The sequence below is a fragment of the Henckelia pumila genome, chromosome 3 (genome assembly GCF_033568475.1).
Source record: "Henckelia pumila isolate YLH828 chromosome 3, ASM3356847v2, whole genome shotgun sequence".
In the NCBI taxonomy this organism is placed as follows: domain Eukaryota; kingdom Viridiplantae; phylum Streptophyta; class Magnoliopsida; order Lamiales; family Gesneriaceae; genus Henckelia; species Henckelia pumila.
In genome coordinates, this window is record NC_133122.1 from 195,015,685 (window position 1) to 195,037,372 (window position 21,688).

At 33.8% G+C, this 21,688-nt stretch overlaps 3 protein-coding genes and 4 non-coding genes across 7 annotated transcripts; 6 read left to right on the forward strand and 1 right to left on the reverse strand.

Moving 5' to 3' along the window:
- The first annotated feature begins 3,679 nt into the window (after positions 1-3,679).
- On the forward strand, positions 3,680-7,245 carry LOC140886760 (metal tolerance protein 9). The gene is made up of 6 exons (XM_073293565.1): positions 3,680-3,958; positions 4,490-4,599; positions 5,317-5,562; positions 6,028-6,108; positions 6,251-6,481; positions 6,695-7,245. Exons 1-6 carry the CDS (start codon positions 3,778-3,780, stop codon positions 7,037-7,039), a joined length of 1,194 nt encoding a protein of 397 aa, XP_073149666.1. The 5' UTR covers positions 3,680-3,777; the 3' UTR covers positions 7,040-7,245.
- Positions 7,246-9,217: 1,972 nt separating this feature from the next.
- Positions 9,218-9,308, forward strand: LOC140893689 (small nucleolar RNA snoR117). The gene has a single exon (XR_012153281.1). It is a non-coding gene; the product is annotated as a small nucleolar RNA snoR117 (small nucleolar RNA).
- A 49-nt stretch (positions 9,309-9,357) lies between these two features.
- On the forward strand, positions 9,358-9,445 carry LOC140893688 (small nucleolar RNA snoR116). The gene has a single exon (XR_012153280.1). It is a non-coding gene; the product is annotated as a small nucleolar RNA snoR116 (small nucleolar RNA).
- Positions 9,446-10,266: 821 nt separating this feature from the next.
- LOC140893677 (small nucleolar RNA snoR69Y) lies at positions 10,267-10,376 on the forward strand. Its single transcript, XR_012153270.1, has one exon. It is a non-coding gene; the product is annotated as a small nucleolar RNA snoR69Y (small nucleolar RNA).
- Positions 10,377-10,460: 84 nt separating this feature from the next.
- Positions 10,461-10,544, forward strand: LOC140893684 (small nucleolar RNA snoR53Y). Its single transcript, XR_012153275.1, has one exon. It is a non-coding gene; the product is annotated as a small nucleolar RNA snoR53Y (small nucleolar RNA).
- A 1,896-nt stretch (positions 10,545-12,440) lies between these two features.
- On the forward strand, positions 12,441-15,191 carry LOC140890938 (inosine-5'-monophosphate dehydrogenase 2-like). Its single transcript, XM_073299115.1, has 4 exons — positions 12,441-13,550; positions 13,922-14,101; positions 14,446-14,703; positions 14,872-15,191. The coding sequence occupies exons 1-4, from the start codon at positions 12,543-12,545 to the stop codon at positions 14,941-14,943; spliced, it is 1,518 nt and encodes a 505-aa protein (XP_073155216.1). The 5' UTR covers positions 12,441-12,542; the 3' UTR covers positions 14,944-15,191.
- Positions 15,192-15,371: 180 nt separating this feature from the next.
- On the reverse strand, positions 15,372-20,708 carry LOC140890462 (ent-kaurene synthase TSP4, chloroplastic). Its single transcript, XM_073298258.1, has 14 exons — positions 20,428-20,708; positions 20,128-20,180; positions 19,763-20,045; positions 19,506-19,686; positions 18,933-19,150; positions 18,737-18,857; positions 18,488-18,585; positions 18,149-18,375; positions 17,972-18,084; positions 17,738-17,836; positions 17,291-17,506; positions 17,073-17,214; positions 16,289-16,534; positions 15,372-15,913 (listed from the first exon to the last, which is right to left on the reverse strand). Exons 1-14 carry the CDS (start codon positions 20,510-20,512, stop codon positions 15,605-15,607), a joined length of 2,391 nt encoding a protein of 796 aa, XP_073154359.1. The 5' UTR covers positions 20,513-20,708; the 3' UTR covers positions 15,372-15,604.
- Between the last annotated feature and the right edge of the window lie 980 nt (positions 20,709-21,688).

The window sequence follows — 21,688 nt, forward strand, 5'->3', positions numbered from 1 at the left end:
ATTTATAGATTTATAAAAACCGTATAAATATTTACAGATATTTATCTAAAATAACAATAGATTTATTTATGTAATATCCATAATAAAAAGGAACAAAATAACTAATGATATTCCAATCGGTAATTAAACAATAAAATAAAAAATAATAACAAAAATAGAATACATTTCCAATTTTGATTAGATACCAATTATTATTGTATAAATAAGCATATATTTAAATGCTAAATTTTGAAGAGTTTAACTTCTTCAAATTTTAAGTAAAATTATCAATCAATATACATAATCACCGGTCAATACATTTTTAGTTTGCAATATTTATCATATTTATGAAAGTTCAAATTTTAAAAGAGTATATTAAAACGATTTTCCATGATCATTACATATATAAAATTGTAAATATTCAATTTGCTATAATATAATACATGATATATATATATATATATAATAATAATAATAATAATAATAATAATAATAATAATAATAATAATAATAAAGATTTTGAACAAAGATAAATAGAATATTATTTACAGAAAACATACATATACAAAACTTCAAATATTCAGTTTGAATTATTATTAATCATATTTATAACAAGCTATTTTATTCTAGATATACGAAAATTTATAGATTTATAAACATGTATAAACCGTATAAATATTTACCTATATTTATCTACAATAAAAATAGATTTATTTATGTAATCTCCACAATAAAAAAGAAACAAAATAACTAATAATATTTAAACCAGTAATTAAAACAATAAAATAAAAAATAATAACAAAAATAGATACATTTCTAATTTTGATTAGATCTCAATTATTATTGTATAAATAAGCATAAATAATATTAAAGATTTCTAAAAAAGATAAGTAAAATATTATTTACAGAAAACATACATATACAAAGCTTCAAATATTCATTTTGAATTATTATTAACCATATTTATAACAAACTATTTTATTCTAAATATACCAAAATTTATAGATTTATAAACATGTATAAACCGTATAAATATTTACATATATTTATCTACAATAGAAATAAATTTATTTATGTAATCTCCATAATAAAAAAATGGAACAAAATAACTAATAATATTTCAACCTGTAACTAAAACAATAAAATCAAAAATAATAACAAAAATAGATACATTTCCAATTTTGATTAGATCCCAATTATTATTTTAAAAATAAACATATATTTAACATCTAAATTGTGAAGAATTTAACTTCTTCAAATTGTCACGCAGAATCTCGAATCAGTATACATAATCACTGTTCAATACATACAAAATGACACATTGTTTCAAGTTATTTGTGATATTAATCTTTCAGACTGGCATTGGGCGCTGAAGTTAAGATTAATACACTATTACAATCTACCTCCATACCAAAGCAAGGAAAAACAAAAAATGGAATGTATATTCCAAGATATTGAGGTACATGAACTTTATGAGATTTATATTTAATTTCTATTAAAATTTCAGTTGTTGTGCTTTAATTTTACTAACCTTTTGATATTTATTTTTATCTTCAACCTCACTTAGCTTTTTTTTTTTCCCTCTCAACTTCATGGATTACGCATACATGCAACTATAAAAAATAATGTCATTGACAAATTGAGGCCAATACTCAAAGAAGGTCGTCTTTATGCTATTAAAAATATGATAGTTGTGCAAAATAAAATGAAAATCAAAACCACATCTAACATTTACAAAATTAATCTAATCTATAAGACCAATGTTAGCGAAATAGAAGATCACAAATTTTCATCAAAGATGTTTGAATTCAAGAACTTCAAAGATTTGACGACAACAGAAGTCATCGATGAATCTGAAATTTTTGGTACGTTTATTCTTGAAGTGTATTTTAATGATCTTAAAATTTATTATTATATTTTAATGTGTTAATTTTTTTTTTCTAGATGTGATTGGGACAATGATTTCAAGAGACAAACCTAACAAATCAATGGCCGTCCTACAAAGCTAATTGATTTTGTCATTAAAGATTTAGAGTAAAAAAAATTTTAAATTAATATTTAATTTATGTGGTGATTATAAAGTTTAATTACGATATCTTCCAAGTCTATCAATAAATTTTTAGGCACAACAAATTGTCATGCACTTTGTGGAAAAATTTTGTGGACGAAATGATGACATTTTTAATACAATTGGCGATGAACCAGTGGGTGGTTCTTTAGATGTTTCGTGCAAGAACAAATTGCCATGTATGACTTTTTTTGAAAATTATTCACTGTAAAATTAAATTTGTTTACATTTTACTTTTATAGTCAAAATTTTAATTTAATCCAATTTAATTATATTATACACAAAATATAACCCGTACATCGTACGGGTGAAATACTAGTTTTATATAAAATATAGTTAACAAATAATTTATCGTGTAATTTCATGTAGATTAATCGTCAAACATGCGCTTAATTCCACCAAAACTATGTGGAAATCGTTTTTCTTTGATGCAAAAAGCTCATATGTGTCGTAATCTTGTTAGTTTGGCTGAGTTGCAATTATTATCATCTAAGTTGAACTATAGTTTTCAATTTCTTATATTATAAGTTGATTGATCACCATAATCTCCGATAACATCACGGTTAATACAAGTGGAAATCCTTTTTCTTTTATGCAACTTTCTAATTAAGTGAGTGGACGACCATCTGGTCTCCCACACGTAATTATTTTTCTATTACTTTACATATATAATATACTAGTATTTAGGTGCACCCAAAACATTATGTTATTTTATTTCAGCAAAATTATGTTTCAATTATGTTAAATAAAATAAACTAATCGGGTAATATAGTAAATAGAGAAATTAAGTGAAAAAACGACAAAAAAAGAAATGTAAAAATAACTAAATAAAAAAAATGCCACATCAACATACCAAAGATATAGCTTTAACAGAGAATTAGTAGTGAATTGCACGTATTGCGTGTTTATATAGTTCGTTTTTGCGTACATATACAGTCCATTTTTTTATTAAATAATTATAGAAAATAAAAATATTAAATCATTGTAAAAAAAAAAATAAAAAACAAAGAGGCAACACCAACGTACCAATTTGATATGACCTTACACCTAATATAATAGAATAGATAAATATATATATAATTTTTGTCAAATATTTTTGAAAAAATGTTTTTAAAGTAAGTTTTGAAAACACAATTGAGAAGATTTTTTTTAATGTTTGATTTTAACCAATAGCTGATTAATTAATCAAAAAAATTATTATAAAACTATCTCACGTGTCAATTTTGTAATACCGATATTCAATTCGACCCGACTTATGAAATAATATTTTTTTATATTAAAAATATTTTTTTGCGTCGTAAGTATGGATTATAACGAAGGTTTAGACCTACTCTTAGTTATTTTTTTCACATATAATAAAAATAAACAAGAACAAAAGTTTAGAATTTAGAAAATGAGAAATTGAAACCGCGCGAGCAGCCGAAGAATATGCCGTTTTAATTATGGCGTATAATATTATCAAAAAAAGGAAATTTTATGGTGTGTGTATAAATTATAATAATAATAAAAAAATAGAATTATAACATGGCGAAATTGGGTGGACCCCATTGGGATCCATTCCATCCAATAATTGATCACCACATGAAAATCTCACACGGCATAATTCTTCACTCGTGTCCCGCCCACGCTTATTTCAAGGCTAAAAGTTGTTGAAGGTTCCGGGGAGGTTTACAACTCCCTCACCACATAACCCCCCCGCGCAACCATTCATACATTTATCACTTTCAAATATGGCGAGCGCTACTGGCGGCGGCGGCGGCGAGAGTTGCAAGGCTGAGTTGCTCGGCTCGTCGGAGATCGACGGCCAGCAGTCGTCGTGGAGGCTCGACATTAACGAATTTCGGTTGCCGGAGCGCTGTTCCGATCACCGTCACCAGTCGTTCAGTCTCCGGCGTCTGCTCCGCGGTAAAAGTATGTTTTCCAGGATTTTGTGTTGACGTGTGAACGTGCGTTGATGTACTCATGAGCTCTATAATCCGTTGTTTATGCCGTGGATAAGCGTAACAGAGAGGATATTTCATGTTCTGTGTAGAGTGGATGTTTCAGAGTGAGAATCATTTGTACGGATCTTAATCTTTATGAGCGAATTTCCTCTCTTATGTATGCGCGTGCGTGTGTGGAGGAGAAACACAGGCTAGCACTCCTGGACTAATTTGTTAGGATGCTGTAGCCTGGATGTTTGATTTTTTTTATTTTCGATATTCCAAGCTTTTTAGTTTTTATAGCATCACCTTTTTCAGAACTTTCCATAGTTTGCATTATTTCCTAGATTTAAAATTGGGTGTCTTGTTTGATTCCTTCCTTATGGGTTATCGCTTCTACTTACACTGTTCCCCTCCATGTTTACAATGGTGATTTCACAATTGAAATTTATCTGGTTTTTTTTTTTTTGGAACGAAAACAACGTTGATATTTGATGTCTTCGTTTTTCTTTTTCCCAAGAGAGAGGAAAAGTTGCCGAATATTATAAGAAGCAGGAGAGACTCCTAGAAGGATTCACTGAAATGGAGACGATGCATGAAATAGGTGGTTTACCTGATGCTCCGACAGAGGTTAGTTTTGGAGTCTGGTATGATTCTACATTTCATTTGTAAAGAAACACCGTCAATTATCTCGAGGAAAACTATGATACTTGAGGAAAGGTGTAATCTTGATGTCATGATTTTGAAGCCCAGGCATACTCTGGTAAAGAGAAAGCAGAGGAAAAGAAAGATAGCGAACAAGAGCTTACCAACAAAACTAGCAGATTATATAGTTACTTATTAATAGTAAATGCATTGTAAATTTGTAACATTGTCAGTTAGCTACATGCACTGAGATCTAGTCACGACTAACAACAGTTGTACAAGTGAGGGTATAAGAAGAGGAGAATACCCGGAAAATAAGCCAAACAATAGTAATATTTAATTCTGCAGAAATTCCCGATATCTTCTCTCTTCGACACTCCAACACATTAATTACAAAGCTCATTATCCCGCTTCTTAAAATGTATGGCAATAGTGGAAACACTAAGTACACTTTGGCTAGTCCCTTTCTTATCAATCAATGTAAGTAAAGAATACATCATATAAGCTGGCCTGGGGAGAGAATCTTAGTTGGTCGCAGCAGTCAGCACAACGTTTGACGTGCATCTTGGAGGCAGAGAAGTGTCGAATCATGATTTTGTTTTTATTTTTTATGTAGCATATAGTCTTCTAATGGTGATTAACTACTTTATAATAGATAAAACATACTTGCATCTTTATCTTTTATTCTCCAATTTCTACCAGGATGAAATCAGAGCACTGGCCAGGAGTGAAAGGATGGCTATTCATATCTCCAACATAGCCAATTTATTCCTTTTTCTAGCAAAAGTATATGCTTCAGTTGAGAGCAGATCATTGGCTGTCATCGCCTCAACCATGGATTCTTTCCTAGATCTGTTATCAGGGCTGATTCTGTGGTTTACTTCTCATGCCATGAAAAATCCAAACCAGTATTCCTACCCAATAGGAAAGAAGCGGATGCAACCAGTGGTAAGCCATCACATGGTGTTATTTATAAAAATAAGACAACGGAGCGTATTACGATCCGATTATAAAGATGAGTGATTTTTTTATAGTATTTCCACTTTATTATAGACTTCCAAAAGACAAATCGATGATATGCATACATCTATAGCATGCCATCACACTCCTTATTTTTACTTATTTTATACTTATATTGGCTTGTTGGGAAAACTTATCTACATGTCAATTTTGCATGCGCCGGATGAACTAGGAAAGTGGTTCATTATTGTTTTGGATGAGAATTCACTTTTAGTTACCATATTTCTGATATAAAATTGATGATTATTTTTGGGTTGGTTGTCTCGAGAACTGGTAAAAGAATAGGTTGAAGTTTTTACCCTTTTTTCTGGTCAAGGTGTCCATACTAGTAATACTTTGTGAGGAAGTGCTTTAGCTCAATTTTTCTGAGCTGAACAAGTATATTGTTTGCAGGGAATTATTGTTTTTGCATCCGTAATGGCAACTCTTGGATTGCAAATTATACTGGAATCTGTCCGGCAACTCGTTGCTAAGGTATTTACTTTTGATTTTACTCATTTCTCAGACAGCTTGATCAATTATGCAGCTATCTACAGAAGCATGTAAATATTCAACTGTCAAGTTCCCATTTATGTTGTTGTTTTCCTCTAACAATTTACTTTTCCCGTTTTTGCAGACTGGTCCAAAGATGGACCATAAGAAGGAGATGTGGATGATAGGGATCATGATTTCTGTAACTATTGTGAAGTTTTTTCTTATGCTTTATTGCCGCAGATTCAAGAATGAAATCGTTAGAGCCTACGCGCAAGATCATTTCTTTGATGTCATCACCAACTCAGTCGGACTGGTAACTGCTGTTTTGGCAGTCCGATTCTTCTGGTGGATTGACCCCACTGGTGCCATAATTGTGAGTCTGTCACTTGTAATTCGAGAAATGGAAAGAGTTCCAAATGTCATGTTTTTTAAACAACGGATGTCTCAATTGACTTTGAGAAAATTGTCGACATAATAGGTTTCTTTCATATGATGTTCAATGCAGTTTATAGTGTCCGTTGGATTAAGTGATCCTAAAATGCCCGACATATTCATTTTTGTGAAGACATTTCTTTCTATAATGCAGATAGCAATTTATACAATCAACACATGGGCGAAAACTGTCGTGGAAAACGTTTGGTCTTTGATTGGAAGAACAGCTCCGCCAGATTTTCTTGCAAAACTAACATATCTCATATGGAACCATCACAAAGAGATCAAGCACATTGATACTGTGAGAGCTTACACCTTTGGTTGCCATTACTTTGTGGAGGTCGACATTGTGTTGCCAGAAGACATGCTGTTGAGTCAAGCCCACAATATCGGTGAAACATTGCAAGAAAAGCTCGAGCAACTTCCCGAGGTTGAAAGAGCTTTTGTTCATATAGACTTTGAGTTCACTCATAGACCAGAGCACAAGAGCAAGGTATGATATTGGCAATAACAGCCGGACATTCCTGTTAACCAGAAATCGGTTTGATGCTCCAGGGTCGGTTTGCTTGGGTAACAATAAGGGCACACTGTTTTAAGTAGCTTTTCTGATCATAACTAACTTAATCTGCTGTTTCTTCTGTGTCTTCGTGGCCTTTAGATATATTATCTTCAAATGATGCATTTGCAGTCAAATTACCTATGTTACTGACGGGAACTTTGGTACTATAGGGGTAGTACCCCACAGTAGAATTGCCACCCATCTTTTTCATGCATGTGGGACTCATGTGAAAAAGTGTCAATCCCGACTAGGGATGTTATCGAGCCGAGCCGAGCCGAGCTCGAGTAGACTACTCGAGCTCGAGCTCGACTCATATTTTACTATTTGAGCTCGAGCTCGATCGAGTAGTTAAATATGTGCTCGAGCTCGAGCTCGTTTGTAGTTTGAGTGCTCGAGCTCGAGCTTAAAAATTATATATATATATAAATTAAAAATATATGAATAAATAAATAAATATAAGATTATATATATTATAAATTATAAAATAAATAAATATATAAATAAAATAAATAAATATTATAAAGAAATAAATATAATATTATATTATATATATTATATTTATATATATTTTTATTTATATATTTTTTTTATATATGTGGCTTATCGAGTAGCTCGCGAGCACATAGTTTCAAAGCTCGATTTGAGCTCGATTATATGCTCGAGTTACTCGAGCTCGGTCAAATCAAGCTCGAGTCGAGCTTTGACCGAGCTACTCACGAGTTGCTCCTGAGTAGCTTGACTCGTTTACACCCCTAATCCCGATCTTGAATCCTCTAGAGGGTTTTGTACATGCTGCCCATGGGATAATACCCAATGGTCAACGTGGCTCTCTATGATTGGCCCAAATCGGTGGGCCACATAAAAGCTATCCCATGGGCAACGTGGCCCTCCATGATTGACCCAAATCGGTGTGCCTCACATGCTTTTATGTGGGACCAATTGATTTGGGCCAATCAAAACCCACCATGCTACATATCGGGTAGTGCCCCATGTGTAGCATCGAAACTTCCCTAGGTAGAGGTGTGATGTCCCTCCGTAGGATCGAATCATCCGTTACTGACGTTTGATATGAAATTTAAAATTTTTTCTTTGAAGATGACTCAAATTTTTCCTGGATATATGATTTGGTTCATACAATGTAAGTGGTAATTCACTAATTATTTAATTTATTTCCACTCCACAATTCATTCACGGTTTTTTTTTTTTTTTTTTACATCAATTCATTCACGGTTAAAGTGTAGTTTACATCATTTCAAAAAAAAAAAAAAGGAAAATGAAGTTAGTTCTCGCATTACATTTATTTTATTTCCAAGGGATTATACTTTATAAACTTTTTTATAGGTAATAAATTTGTAGATTTAATTTTACTCCGAACACTTTTATAAACAAATTTACCATTGAAACTGATGTGATGCAGATAAGATTGTTCCCTACAAAAAAAACACCATATTTCTAGCATCCAAATGAGATAAAATCTTGGAAGACAAAAGTGGAAGTAAACAATAACTGAGATTAAAGGAGAATCACAACAAATAAACATTATCAGATAAAGAAAACGGTGATATAATTGAATTAACACGCATATGATAAGTCGTTATATATAATAGCGATAGCAATATTAATCAGAATTCATATCAGCCAAATAATAATTTTAACTTTCTTTTTTCATTAAATGCTTAATTTTATGTTTTTTCTCTCTACTTTGAATTGATTAACACAACTTGTGAACTAAACCAAATTGGTAAAAAAAATATCGAATTACCAGAGTAAAATAAATGCGAGTAACATTAATCAAGCGATTTTTCATTCATATTTAATAAACTAAATAAAGATTAGAAAAGAAAAAAAAAGACAAAAATCATACTTCAAAATTTAGGTGAAAACGAACAACTTTAGAAAATTTCTGCACGTGGGTTTCGCTGCATCAGTCCAACAAGGCTAGCCACAGGCCCACAGCCCACATACTCGTGGGGGCACACCTGTAAATTACTCCACACAGAAAATATTAGGGTTTCGCCGTGTGTATATATTGCCTCCATTGCAACCTTCTTCCCACCATCCTTCTCTCAATCTCATACACACGCACGCACAATTTTCACTTCTCTATACGAGATCGGAGGCCATTGATGCAGAATAATTGTCCGTACCATCTGAAGATCTTTTCAAAAGATTCCTCTGATGTGTCTTCTAAATCTAGTTTCTGAGGTCTCCATCTCCAATTTTCTCAGTTTTTTGTGTTGATTGTGATACAGTAAAAGAGGCGGTGATGCCGAAAATTATACCATCAAACTATGAAAGCTCTTGAATTGGGCTTGTTGATGCTATCAATCATTATTATCTGAGCCTTTGATTTGCTTTGTGTTTCTTTTGTGATTCGATTTCGTTTTGGTTTGTGAGATACAGGCAACAAATTAGAGTCACTGATGCACTCGATTCGTATATGGTGTTTTCAGCGCTTTACGTTGCCGATAAGAATGTTTTTTGTGCTGAGATTCTGGCAGTGGCTTCGTTTAGGTGGAGCCGCTGCATTCAGATGCACCTACATTTAATCCTCGTCGACTTGAGGTTATTATATTCTCTTTTTTCCGATCGATTTCTGGAATCTAATCAGAAGTTCATCGGAGAACTTCGTGGTGCACTTTCGATCTTTTTTCAAAGTTTCGATTTTTTCGAGCTCCAAAATTTGAGAACATTGGGTTAGAATCGTTGTTGATAGTAGCGCAGGAACACATATTTGCAAAGGTTAATAATTAATTTATTCTTCTCAGTGAAAATTTTTGTTTTTATATTATTTAATTCGTTTTCAAGATGTGATCTTTGTTGGTAAAAAAGCGATTTCCTGACAAATTTATTTTAAAAACAATTTTTTGTATCCTTTGAATTTTAATTTTTCTAAATCCAAAAATTGAGTCTCAAGTTTCTATTTCGTTTTTTTAAAAAAATTGAGATGGAATTTCAGCTCAACAATTCTAAAGGTCTAGTATAACAAAACCCTTCCCCTTTATTAACATGACACTTTACCCATCTTTTGGGATTATGTTTCAACCCTTACTGGCAATACGCCTTTTGTTTCCACATTCCGATGCCCAATTTTATCGATCGCAGCCTCCCCTCCCTCCCCTGGATTCTACTTTTCTTTAATTTCCCATTTTGAGAATCCGGAAAAGGGTGTTTGCGGTGATGACATATGATTTGAATCCCAGCTCATTACGAGACCTTCTTTGTGTAAGGTCTGGGAATACACTCTTTTCTCACGTCTTTATCTGAGCTTCACACCTTTTCTCGATCTATTTGTTTTTTGTTATTATTTTTTTGGGGTGAATTTTATCACAAGAAATATGCAATTGATGTGTGTTATTGTGTTCCTGGTGATGTTTTGACTACAGTCAACCATGCTAATTCTGAACTTTCTCAATGATTGAAAATCAGAATCTCTGAAGGAACACTCTTCAAAACTTGCTGTATTTGCTGTAAATAGTTTTTCAATAGTTTTGTGGTATAAACTCAAAAGAATATGCCACTGAGCCCCAAATCATTTTTAAAGACTTAGCCAATGTTCACAAATCTCAATTTAATGGAGTGTGTTGCAGGTGTTATTTTAAAAATGATATTATTTGGAATCTTGCTCTTAAACTTCTGGAAAATATGAGGTACAAGATGGTTCTGCAGAAACATGACTTTTGATTGTGTTGCGGCTCAACATTTGCATGGTATCAGGCGTCAAGGCTAGGCAACAAAAGAAGACTCAAAATTTGTAGATGTAAAAATCCTAGAAACAAGAACTACTACCTCAAAAACCAAAAATAAATTTTTTTTGTTGATATATTTCTATGTTAATTTTAATTATTCTTTTAATTCTATCAATATATTTGAATTTAAGTTAAAAAAATCCATTTCACGTTTCAAATCTAGTGATCAACGAATTTGTATTCCCTATTAACTGAATCGAATGCTATGATTTGTAGAAAGCCCTTTAATTGGAAATTGTACTCAAATCCCTCACCCAACAAAATTCTGACGTGATGCCCGTATTTCATCGTGAAATAATTCTGTCAAACCTCATTATGCATCAAATCGGTTATTTTGCTAAAAAAACATATGCATTTTTACTATAGATTCTGTGCCGAACAGGTGATGTCATATTATAATTACCTACTCAGGTTTCTTTACATTTCGTATGAAAAAATAACAATTAAATGACTTGAAATCATATCTTTTTAGTGATAACTCGAAAAATATGAGGATAATATATTATTATACTCACTCCATTTCCATTATACATGCTTCTGCATTTTTAGGTTGTCTCAAATTGTTCAGTTTCTATATTTAATAATATTTTTTTCTTAATTTTTTCATTTTAACTAAATCTTAGAAAACATATAACTATTTTTTGAAGAAATAAAATAAGAATATGATATTAAATTTCTTGTAAATTCATTTTTCCAACTTATTTTTTAATCTATCTTAAAAACAAAATTTTGGGATGGATGGATTTTTATAAATTTATTTTTCTTTCTTTCCACATTTTTTATTCATATAATATATATATATATATTTATATATATTTATATTATATATAAAGCAAGAGTACCTTAGTGGTCTCTTAGTATGCTTATTCTTTTTTTTTTAAACAAAAAAAACAAAAAAAAACCCACAAAATTATCAAATTGCACAAAAAAAAATTAAATCAAATACTTGATAAAAGTAAATTTATATTATATACACACAAAACATAATATTTATATAAAACGTTACGTGTGTGCGGTGTATAGGGATGCAAACGAATCGAACCTGTTCGTGAGTTTTTCAAGCAGACTCGATAAATATTTAATTCGTATTCGAACTTATCGAACTCGAGCCGAATTCGAAAATGTTCGAACTTTTTTTTAGCCGAGCTCGAGCCAAATTTATTTTTGTTCGATAGTTCGCGAATAGTTCGCGAACCTTAATATTTAATTAACATAATATAATTACATAACAAATATATATACATTTCAAACATTTTCGAATATTTCGAACCTTAATATCCGAGAAATAATTTACGAATATGTTAGAATATTTTGAGCCGAACTCGAACTCAAATTTCATTTCGAGTTGAGTTCGAGCCAAAATATTTAAAATTATCGAACTTCGAATCGAGTTCAAACTCAAATATATTTATATTAAACCAAATTCAAACCTTAAAATTTTACCATTATTCAATTTCATTCGTTTACACAAGCGGTCCGGTTGTATAGATTATGATTCAATGACATTAGATTCTTGGAATATCGGAATCAGCATGTCATCATAGTTTGTATATTTCCCTCCAATATATGTATTGTCTGCTTCCGCCAAATTTGTTATGGTAATGGTACCCTAGTTCTTCTTTATTTATAAGATATAAGATATAATAATAATTATTATCATTAAACATTTCCTCTCTATCGTTACTCGGCGGCGGATGGACGGAACTCAAGTACTCGACGACGGATTCCCGGCGGCGAGGCTTTTCAGCCAGGGCTACTCCTACACATACGACGATGTCATCTTCCTACCGCACTTCATCGACTTCCCCACCGATGCAGTTTCTCTCTCCACCAAGCTCAGCCGCCACGTGGCTCTCGCCACCCCCTGCGTCGCCTCTCCGATGGACACAGTGACCGAGTCATCCATGGCTGCTGCCATGGCTTCTCTTGGAGCCATCGGTTTTATCCATTCCAACAACGCCGCTTCCCACCAAGCATCCCTGGTTCGCCTCGCGAAATCGCACAAAATCCCATTCAATCATGATCTTGTCTTTAAATCGCCGCAAGATTCGGTTCTATCGTCGGAGGAGTTTCTTTCTGCTCCTTGCATCTTCGTGACGGAGTCGGGGGCTCAGAATTCGAAATTGTTAGGAACGGTTCAGAAGTGTGACTGGGATAAATTAGCTGATAAGGAAACAAGGATTTCGGATTACATGAGAAAATTTTCGGTCTCACTTCCAGCTAATTACAGTTTTGAGGATGTTGCTGGATATTTAGCAAAAAATGAGCTTGAATTTGTACCGTTGGTGAGAGGTGATGGAAAAAAGGGAGAAGAAATCGTTAATTTAGTCACCAGTGATGACATCGAGAGGATCAGGGGATTTCCAAAGTTGGGTTTGCCTTCTCTGGGGTCTGATGGAGAGTTTCTTGTTGGTGCTTCAATTGGGACTAGGGAATCGGATAAAGAGAGATTGGAGCATTTAATGAAGGCGGGAGTGGATGTGGTGGTGCTTGATAGTTCTCAAGGGAATTCGATTTATCAAATTGAGATGATAAAGTATGCCAAGAAGATGTACCCCGAGTTGGATTTGATTGGTGGCAATGTGGTGACTACTTACCAAGCGCAAAACTTGATCCAGGCTGGTGTGGATGGCCTGAGAGTTGGGATGGGATCTGGTTCAATTTGTACCACTCAAGAAGTATGCGCTGTTGGTCGTGGACAGGTAATGATACGCATGTGAATTGTGCGCATTGGATATGGTAGTCCTGTTTGAATAAGCTGATACTGCTGGTTGCCAATGCCAATCTGACCCTTTCGTGATATTAATAAGTAATAACACTGAAAGAAACAATTTTTATGTCATAACACTGCTTTTAGAAACCAACATTGGATATGCTGATAAATTAATACGGATTAGCATTGCTAATAAAGCAAATCAGCTGAAAAATATATAATGAATAGAAATTGGCCTCGAACCAACAGTGTAGCATGTAAATTTTAACTGAATTGTGATTTATCTTAGTCGTGGAGTTGGAAAAAATTCAGTGTTTTACTGTTCTTGAGATGTGAACTGGAGTGTAAATATTTTTTCAGGCTACAGCTGTCTACAAGGTTGCATCACTTGCTGCCCAGAATGACGTGCCTGTGATAGCTGATGGCGGCATCTCAAATTCTGGGCATATTGTTAAAGCTTTGACCCTTGGAGCATCTACCGTGATGATGGGGAGCTTTCTGGCCGGGAGCAATGAAGCTCCTGGAACTTATGAGTATCAGGTTGTCATGAACCTTCACATTAATTTTATTTTTTCTTGTTCCTGTAAGTGAACTTTTCTGTGCTCGATTTCTCGTTTGCTTTTTCAATGTTATCTGTCTATCGAAGGTATATCAGGAAATAATGATATCGATACAGGAACAATGTGTGCATAATCGTCTACATGCTCTGCTTACACGAGCTATAACTGTTGGTTTTTCAGGAGTTTACCTTCTTTATGTGGAGCTATCTTGTCATATTTTGTAAATGTGATTCTTTTTTTGCTCTGATTTTGATTGCTCATAGAACATTTGGTTAGCACAAATTCTACGTATATTTGTTAACAATGCAGCATTTTACAAGACAGGGTGGACGTCGAGTCAAAAAGTATCGAGGCATGGGATCCCTAGAAGCAATGACAAAGGGAAGCGATGCGCGATACCTGGGTGATAAAGCTAAGTTGAAGATTGCTCAAGGAGTTGTTGGTGCTGTGGCAGATAAAGGTTCTATATTGAAGTTCATACCCTATACCATGCAGGCGGTGAAGCAGGGTTTCCAGGATCTTGGTGCTTCCTCCCTGCAATCTGCGCATGACCTGCTCAGATCTGGCGTGCTGAGGCTAGAGGTTTGTTTAATCCTTTGAATTGATTTTAATTGTGTCCTGATTCTTATGTCGCAAACTTTGGCCAATTGAGGATTTTCATATGTATGATAAATCCTTTCGTATCATAATGTGTATAACTCCTGGTTCTTGAACCTTGTTAAACTTAATGTTTTGTTTCTACTTGTTCAGGTAAGGACTGGAGCCGCACAAGTTGAAGGTGGAATTCATGGATTGGTCTCTTATGAAAAGAAATCATTCTAAAACGATATTGTTATTTCTGGTTCCATTGAAGCTGTTGGCTAGCGCGCACTGCAGAAATTGACTCTGGCATTGGCATAATCTAACGACGACAAGGCATCTCAGTTGCATTTTGAAACCGGTAGAAAAACCAGTCTACTAGGCGATGGTGGTGTGTTGTTGTCCAGATGCGGTGATCTAGTTTACCTTTGTTTTATTGTCCTGTTTCTTCCAAAATAATATGTTTTTTTGGCTATATTTATTATTAAATCCTTCGACATCGCATTTTCATTTATCTTATGGATCCATGGGCAGATTTGTTTTTCGTATCTAGTCCAAACTCGCATAAATTGAATTGTAAACCAGATATCAATTTGTGCATATTCCTTCGTAAAATTTAACCATTCACTCGACTTTATATTGCATTTGACGTGCAATTAAAGAAGGGAACAAACGCAACCTTGTAATTCATTTAAAGTCAGCAGGGAAAGAAAATGGTCTCTTGACAAAGCCATAGAATACCAAAGAAAACCCAAAATAATTTTTACATACACCAATCCCTGAAATAAACCGAAGATCTAGAGAATGAAATGTATATTTCACATGCCTGTCATCTGATTTGGCCAATATTGAACATACATAACTTTCCAATCAAGAGAACAATTTTTAGCAATTGAATTCATATCTAACGTTCACTCGGTATGATAGGTTCATGCATGATCGAGTTCACAACCTTCATCAAGTCTTGTGAGGTGAATCCGTCGTCTTTGATGTAAAAGAGGTGCAGAACCGTGCTCATGTGCCAGAATAAATTCTTACAAGCTCGCGGAAGAGCACCTTCCTTTCTCTCAAGAACTAATCTCAGAAGTTCTTTCCTAGAGCTGTTGATCAATTTTTTCATTTCTGCAGTAGAATCTTCTCTGGTTACGATGTTACCACCACCATCACATATGTACAATGACAAGGCATTTAATTTACCCTCCTTAGATTCTCTCTGTCCAAGAAACACGAAAGAGTTGGCAGCTTCAGTTAGAAATAACTAGGTTTAGAAGCTTGCGATTATGGGAGCTGAGGCGAATAATAGTTTTATACTACATCGTCCTCACATGTCAGCACAAAATGGAGGAATATAGGCTGGAATTATTTTTCTAAGCATATAACCGAATGGTGAACAAGAATCGGATAGCATTGGTTGAGAAATAAGCAACTAAGAGCACAAGAGTTTGTCCACAAAAAGTTTGAATTTTAAACGTCTCTCTGAGATTTGACTAAAATCACTTGGTTCAGATAACTCGAACTTGGGAGATAAGCTGATACTAGTTTTATAATATGATCTAATAAGTTTACCGAAAAGCACAACATGGCTTACCTCATAACTGTGGATGTCATTGAGAAGGCGTCCGCATGTACTCATCAGTTTGAATAGATTGTGGTACTCGGAATGATGAACCATCTCCTCGGAAAGCTTAGGCCCGACAAGATAAAGAGCTGGCAGGACAATTGGCCCGAGAGCAAATGATATATAGGCATTGCTCATGTATTCACTCATCGATGGCACGTAGTTGTCCATAGTCCATTCAGTTTCTTTCAACATGCTTTTAAGCAAATCTAGCCACTGCAAACGCAAATCAAGGAATCATCTATTGCTGTGGCAAAGATACTAGCTTTTAAACCACCCTCTTAGCTCCAAATGCAGCTTGCATCTGAAACAAGTGATTGATGGAATGCTAGTGAGAGGCAAAAGAGCCAAATCAAGCCGAATGTCACTCGTACTCTCATTGAAGTTCAAATAATGATAAATTCTAGGTTCCAGTCAGGCACTAAAGCTCAACTAGTTTAGTTCAAACTTAATTATCCAATTATAGTGAGCAATGATTCCAATTATAGCTCGAGCTCCTAATCTATTTTGAGTTTAAATATACATGTGTACGATATAGACGAACCTAATAAAACTGCCAAACACAATCATTTAGCATTGAAATTGACTTCAAACATATTCAAACAAGTTCAAATTCGGCTCGAATTCAATAATTTTCACATTAAATCGAATAAAATTCAGCGGTAAGAAAAAGCACATGGAGCATTAGCCTTGAATGAAATGGTAAATGGCGGAACATTGACATTCAAACAAAGAACAAAGGAGGTAATCTCACAATGCCAATTACATGGTGCATCACATTACGTTCTTGTCGAATGAATGTTTTTTCCACGATCTCACAGATAGTGCTCTTTAGTGCAGAAAATATTATCCGAACATTCTCAGAACAGCTTCCTGTGTTAACATTTACATCCCATCTGCAATAAGGGTGAAAATAGCTGATAAAAATATGCACGCAAAACAGCAAGAAAAAACAGATATAAGGGTTCATACTTTTCAACTAACTGAATTAACAATTTCAATTCCTCTATAGAACCTCCAACATCAAAAAAGTCGTCAATTACTGTGGTAAGAACACCATTTTTGGCCCATGATATTCTCGCATCTGATAGTTCAGGATGGAAAAAGGATGCTGCAGCAGAAAAATAACAGTAAGCAGATTTACTCCTCGCAAACTTCAGCTCGTCCAATCCGCTCTCTACAACCCATCTACAGACATGCAATTTAATACTTCAAAATTCAATGTTGGAAGAGATGGGTAAAGTTTTAAGATATAATTTGATTACTTGCTATATGATCGATCATCTTACGATAATTAAGCGCAAAGAAATGAATCTTTTGAAAGAATATTTAAAGTGAAAAGACAAAAGTTCCAAGCCTCAGGCTCCATTTGATTTTTACCAAAGAAACCAATCACATGTGTTATTTTATGATACATACCTCTCGATCTCTTTAAGTTCTTCGAGATGTATTTCTTGACATTTATTGAAGTCTGATACTGACAATGAAAGGAAATCCATGTTGCCAAAATTAGGTGAGCTGAAATTGAAAAGGACTTCATTAGTTAGATATATACTATGTAGATATTACAATGATGGGCCGAGCAATAAATATATACAACAATAGATAGGGAGGGAGGGAGAAAAACTAATAAAACATGGAAATAACTTTTACCTGTATGAAGTTTTCAGCATTCTTAAATTGTCCACATTATAATGCTCAATATTTTTTCGGTTTTCCATTCTTGGTAAGATTGCATAGTACGGATATTGCATGACATGGTTCACCTGAAAGGACTTGATGTAAGCAACTATGTTACACGTGCTCAACAAGTACAAAGAGAAAGATTACCTCTTCGTCAATATTTCTGCCGAGTTTGCTTGAATGAATTGAACCATTGGTCACTTTGTGCCCCAGGAAATGTTTAAGCCTCAAATTTTGTGTCTCAAGAGCTGACTCAGTAGTATACATTGTCATCTCTGATGCCTTATATGCTTCGAGAGCGGTGTGCACATCTCTTATATGTCCACAAAGGGGATTGGAAAGGCTATCTTCTTCAAGAATTTTGATCACTGGATCTGCAAGTCATACAGAATTACAGATACTATTAAGGGTATTTCGATTTCTTAACTATTTCCTTCCTCTTAGAAAGATGGAAAAGAGATGAAATAGTTTATCATCTTAGTTAACCTGAAGTTACATCATATCCATTCATTCTCAATATCCGAAAAGCTATAGCACAAGTAGAAGCATCCATGAATATCTCTTCCTCTCCTTGTAGCCAGCATCTTTTACAGGCTCAAGTCAAGAGAAAATAACTTTGTAAAGGTAAAATAATCTAGAATGCTTTAGATAATTGCAACATAAAACTGATAGTTGTAAAAGCCTTATTACAAAACACTCAAGAAGTGACACAAATGAATTTAAACTATAACTTACCTGTATATTTCATCCAACACACTTTGAATTTCATTCCTGAAATGCCGGCTAATCCCCAATCTTTCAAGATCATCAATTGTGGATAACTGTGCATACATACTCATAGGGTAAAGTGCGGGAACTGAGAAGAAGAAGATGGAGGTTGTAAGTTTCCATAACACAAAAAATTAGCATATATAAAATGCAATGAGCTTACCAGCATTCCCATTCTTTTTCAAGGCTGATTGAAGGTAATCAAGACAGCCAGGATTCTGATGGCTCATATAAGCAGCGGCTGTTGTCGAGGGGGAGTTGAAAAGGGAGCCGTTTCTTCTTTGATATTTCATGACAGATTCCCAGTTCTGTAAATTTCGTATTCCTTCAGAAAAATAGGCCAGATAAGCTTCCATCTCCACTGAGTAACTTTGGTAGCATCTAAATAGGAGGGAGATTATATCAACATGAATAAGTAGCCAAATTCGAACCAAAGTTCTTATATTTAACAACTCAATGCTGTTGCAATTGCTTAAAGTGCACAAAATAACCAAGGGATTGAAAAATCCATTGTTCATTCTACAATAATGATTTTTCCAGCCTCTCGCATTGTAGTCCATTCATCTACATTCCAAGTCAATAAGATTGTAGTCCATTCATCTACATTCCAAGTCAATAAGATCGCAGAACGCACAGCTTAGGAATAGTATAATGCAATTTTTCTGAATTTAAAAAAGAAGTCGTGGTGGACACATTTTCTCAGGGAAACAAGTGAAGAATCCTGGAAAGACTTTACCTTTCCAGCTTCAAATCCCTGGTTTGAAACAAATTTTTCAATGTCTTTGGTTCTAGATTGAGGTTCAAAGACAAGTCTTCAGCATATTGAAGCATTCCAGGGAATATAATATCAAATCCAAGGGGAGAAATCTGAATTTCCTCCATAGCTGAAGTAAAATTTGACTCAATAAAATGGACACCTGCAATAACCATTTGCTATTGATGCGTCAAACTTATTTGTATGCGAAAACTAAATAATCATAAAAGGAATCACACCTTTGTTAATCTGTTGTTCACCGACTCCCCATCTTTTGAGCGCAAGAACACATGCTAACGTAGAGGAAAGGACGTCTTTTTGTAACAAATGATGATGATGTGGATGAGCCCATGAGCCGTCATCACACTGATTTTCCATCAACCAATTTACACAATCTGGGAAACAAGGTTCCATCGGCGAATGCGGTGAAGGGACCATAGCAACCCATGCAGTATCATAAGTTGAAGCAGAAATCTTGGGCTTGAGAAGCAACACTGTTATTCTTTCTTTGGCCTCCTCAAACTACAATAAATATCAATTAATTCATCCTCAAACATGAAAAGAAAGAATTTCAGGAACCAAAGATGGATAAAAGTATTGATACCATGGAAGCTGTTTTTAGACACTTTACTGTTTTAACTCCAATGTCCAAAGATGCTGCTTTAAACAAACAAAATGCAAAGGTAAAAGATAATGAAAGCACACTTGAAAAAAATCCTTTTATACCACATTCAATAAAAGAAAAGACAAAATCTTGTAATCAAGAAAAGGTGACGGCATTCTTAAACCCTTTCCCACAATTTCCCCGTATTTTCCAGAATTCATAATCTAAAAAATAAAAAAAAATAAACCCAGTAAAGTTTCAATCCAAAGCCAAACTCATTAAAAAAAATGAAAACTTTACCTGAAATTTGAGGTGGTCCCGGGTTTTTCATACGAAGGTTCTTCTGCCGATACGAAAACAAATAATTGGAATACCGGAGAGACATGGCTTTGAGAATGCTTATGCTCAAATCTTCCACAGTGCTTCACTCCAGTGAATGAAAATCAAGAACACGAATATATTGAATCGAATCCAATAATATAAATAAAAATAAATAAAAATACTGCACTTGAGACAAAGATTGGAAAATCGACCATTGAAGGAATCAAGTAAACCAGATACGCATTCGCATTTGCTGAGTAGAAAATATATATATATATATATAACGCCCGCTTTGTGCTTTGTATATTGTGTTGTATTGTTACATTTAAATTTTACGGTATTGCGTAATTTATTGCAAGCCGCCATTAATCTTTTCGATATAAATTAGATGAAAATTTTTAAAATAACATTAAATATATCGTACATCGATATCGGTTTCATAAATAAATAATCTTAACGATAATTGCATATATTACCCCTAAGAAATTTCGAAATTTCGAAATTGCTAAAAATTTCATGTAAAAAAAGAATGATTTATTAGTTTTCTGTGTTTTTTAATATCGAGTACATATTTTCCCATGTTTTCAAATTTGAGCACATAACATCTTGTCCGTATGTTTTTTCAGGGATATTTACGCTCAAAATTTCAAAATACAAAGGGTTAATAACAACAGGTTTTTGAGCAATCTCATGATTTCACATGTGTAATATATACAATTATCCCTAATCTTAAAGACATGTCAAATATGTCGTACATTTATATTATATCAACATTAATGTTCAATTTTGTTATTATATCGTAAAATTTTGTATAAATTTTGATAAATAGATTTTTTATATTTAACTTTACATTTTTGTAAAGTAACAATTGATATACGAATTTCGACTTACATGTAATTACATCACTTCGTGGTAAAACAAGTTGGCTAGTTGTGAGTTAAATTTACAAAGACGAATCTGTAGGAGTGGTCGGGAAAAAAAATTGGGGTTGGTCATATTGCTTTCTCTCTTAGGTATCTGTCGCTCGTGCATATCCCTCGATTTAACTTTCCGCATGAGTCAATGGACATATCCCTCGATTTAACTTCCCGCATGAGTCAATGGACCTCTGACTCATGTGGGATGGAATCATTTTCGAGGTCAACTCTTTTTCAAAAAAAAAAAGGGAAAAAAATTGGGAAGAGAGGTGGATGACGGCTAGGTTTGGCTAGGGTTAGTGTTAGTGGTATAGCTCTTGAAC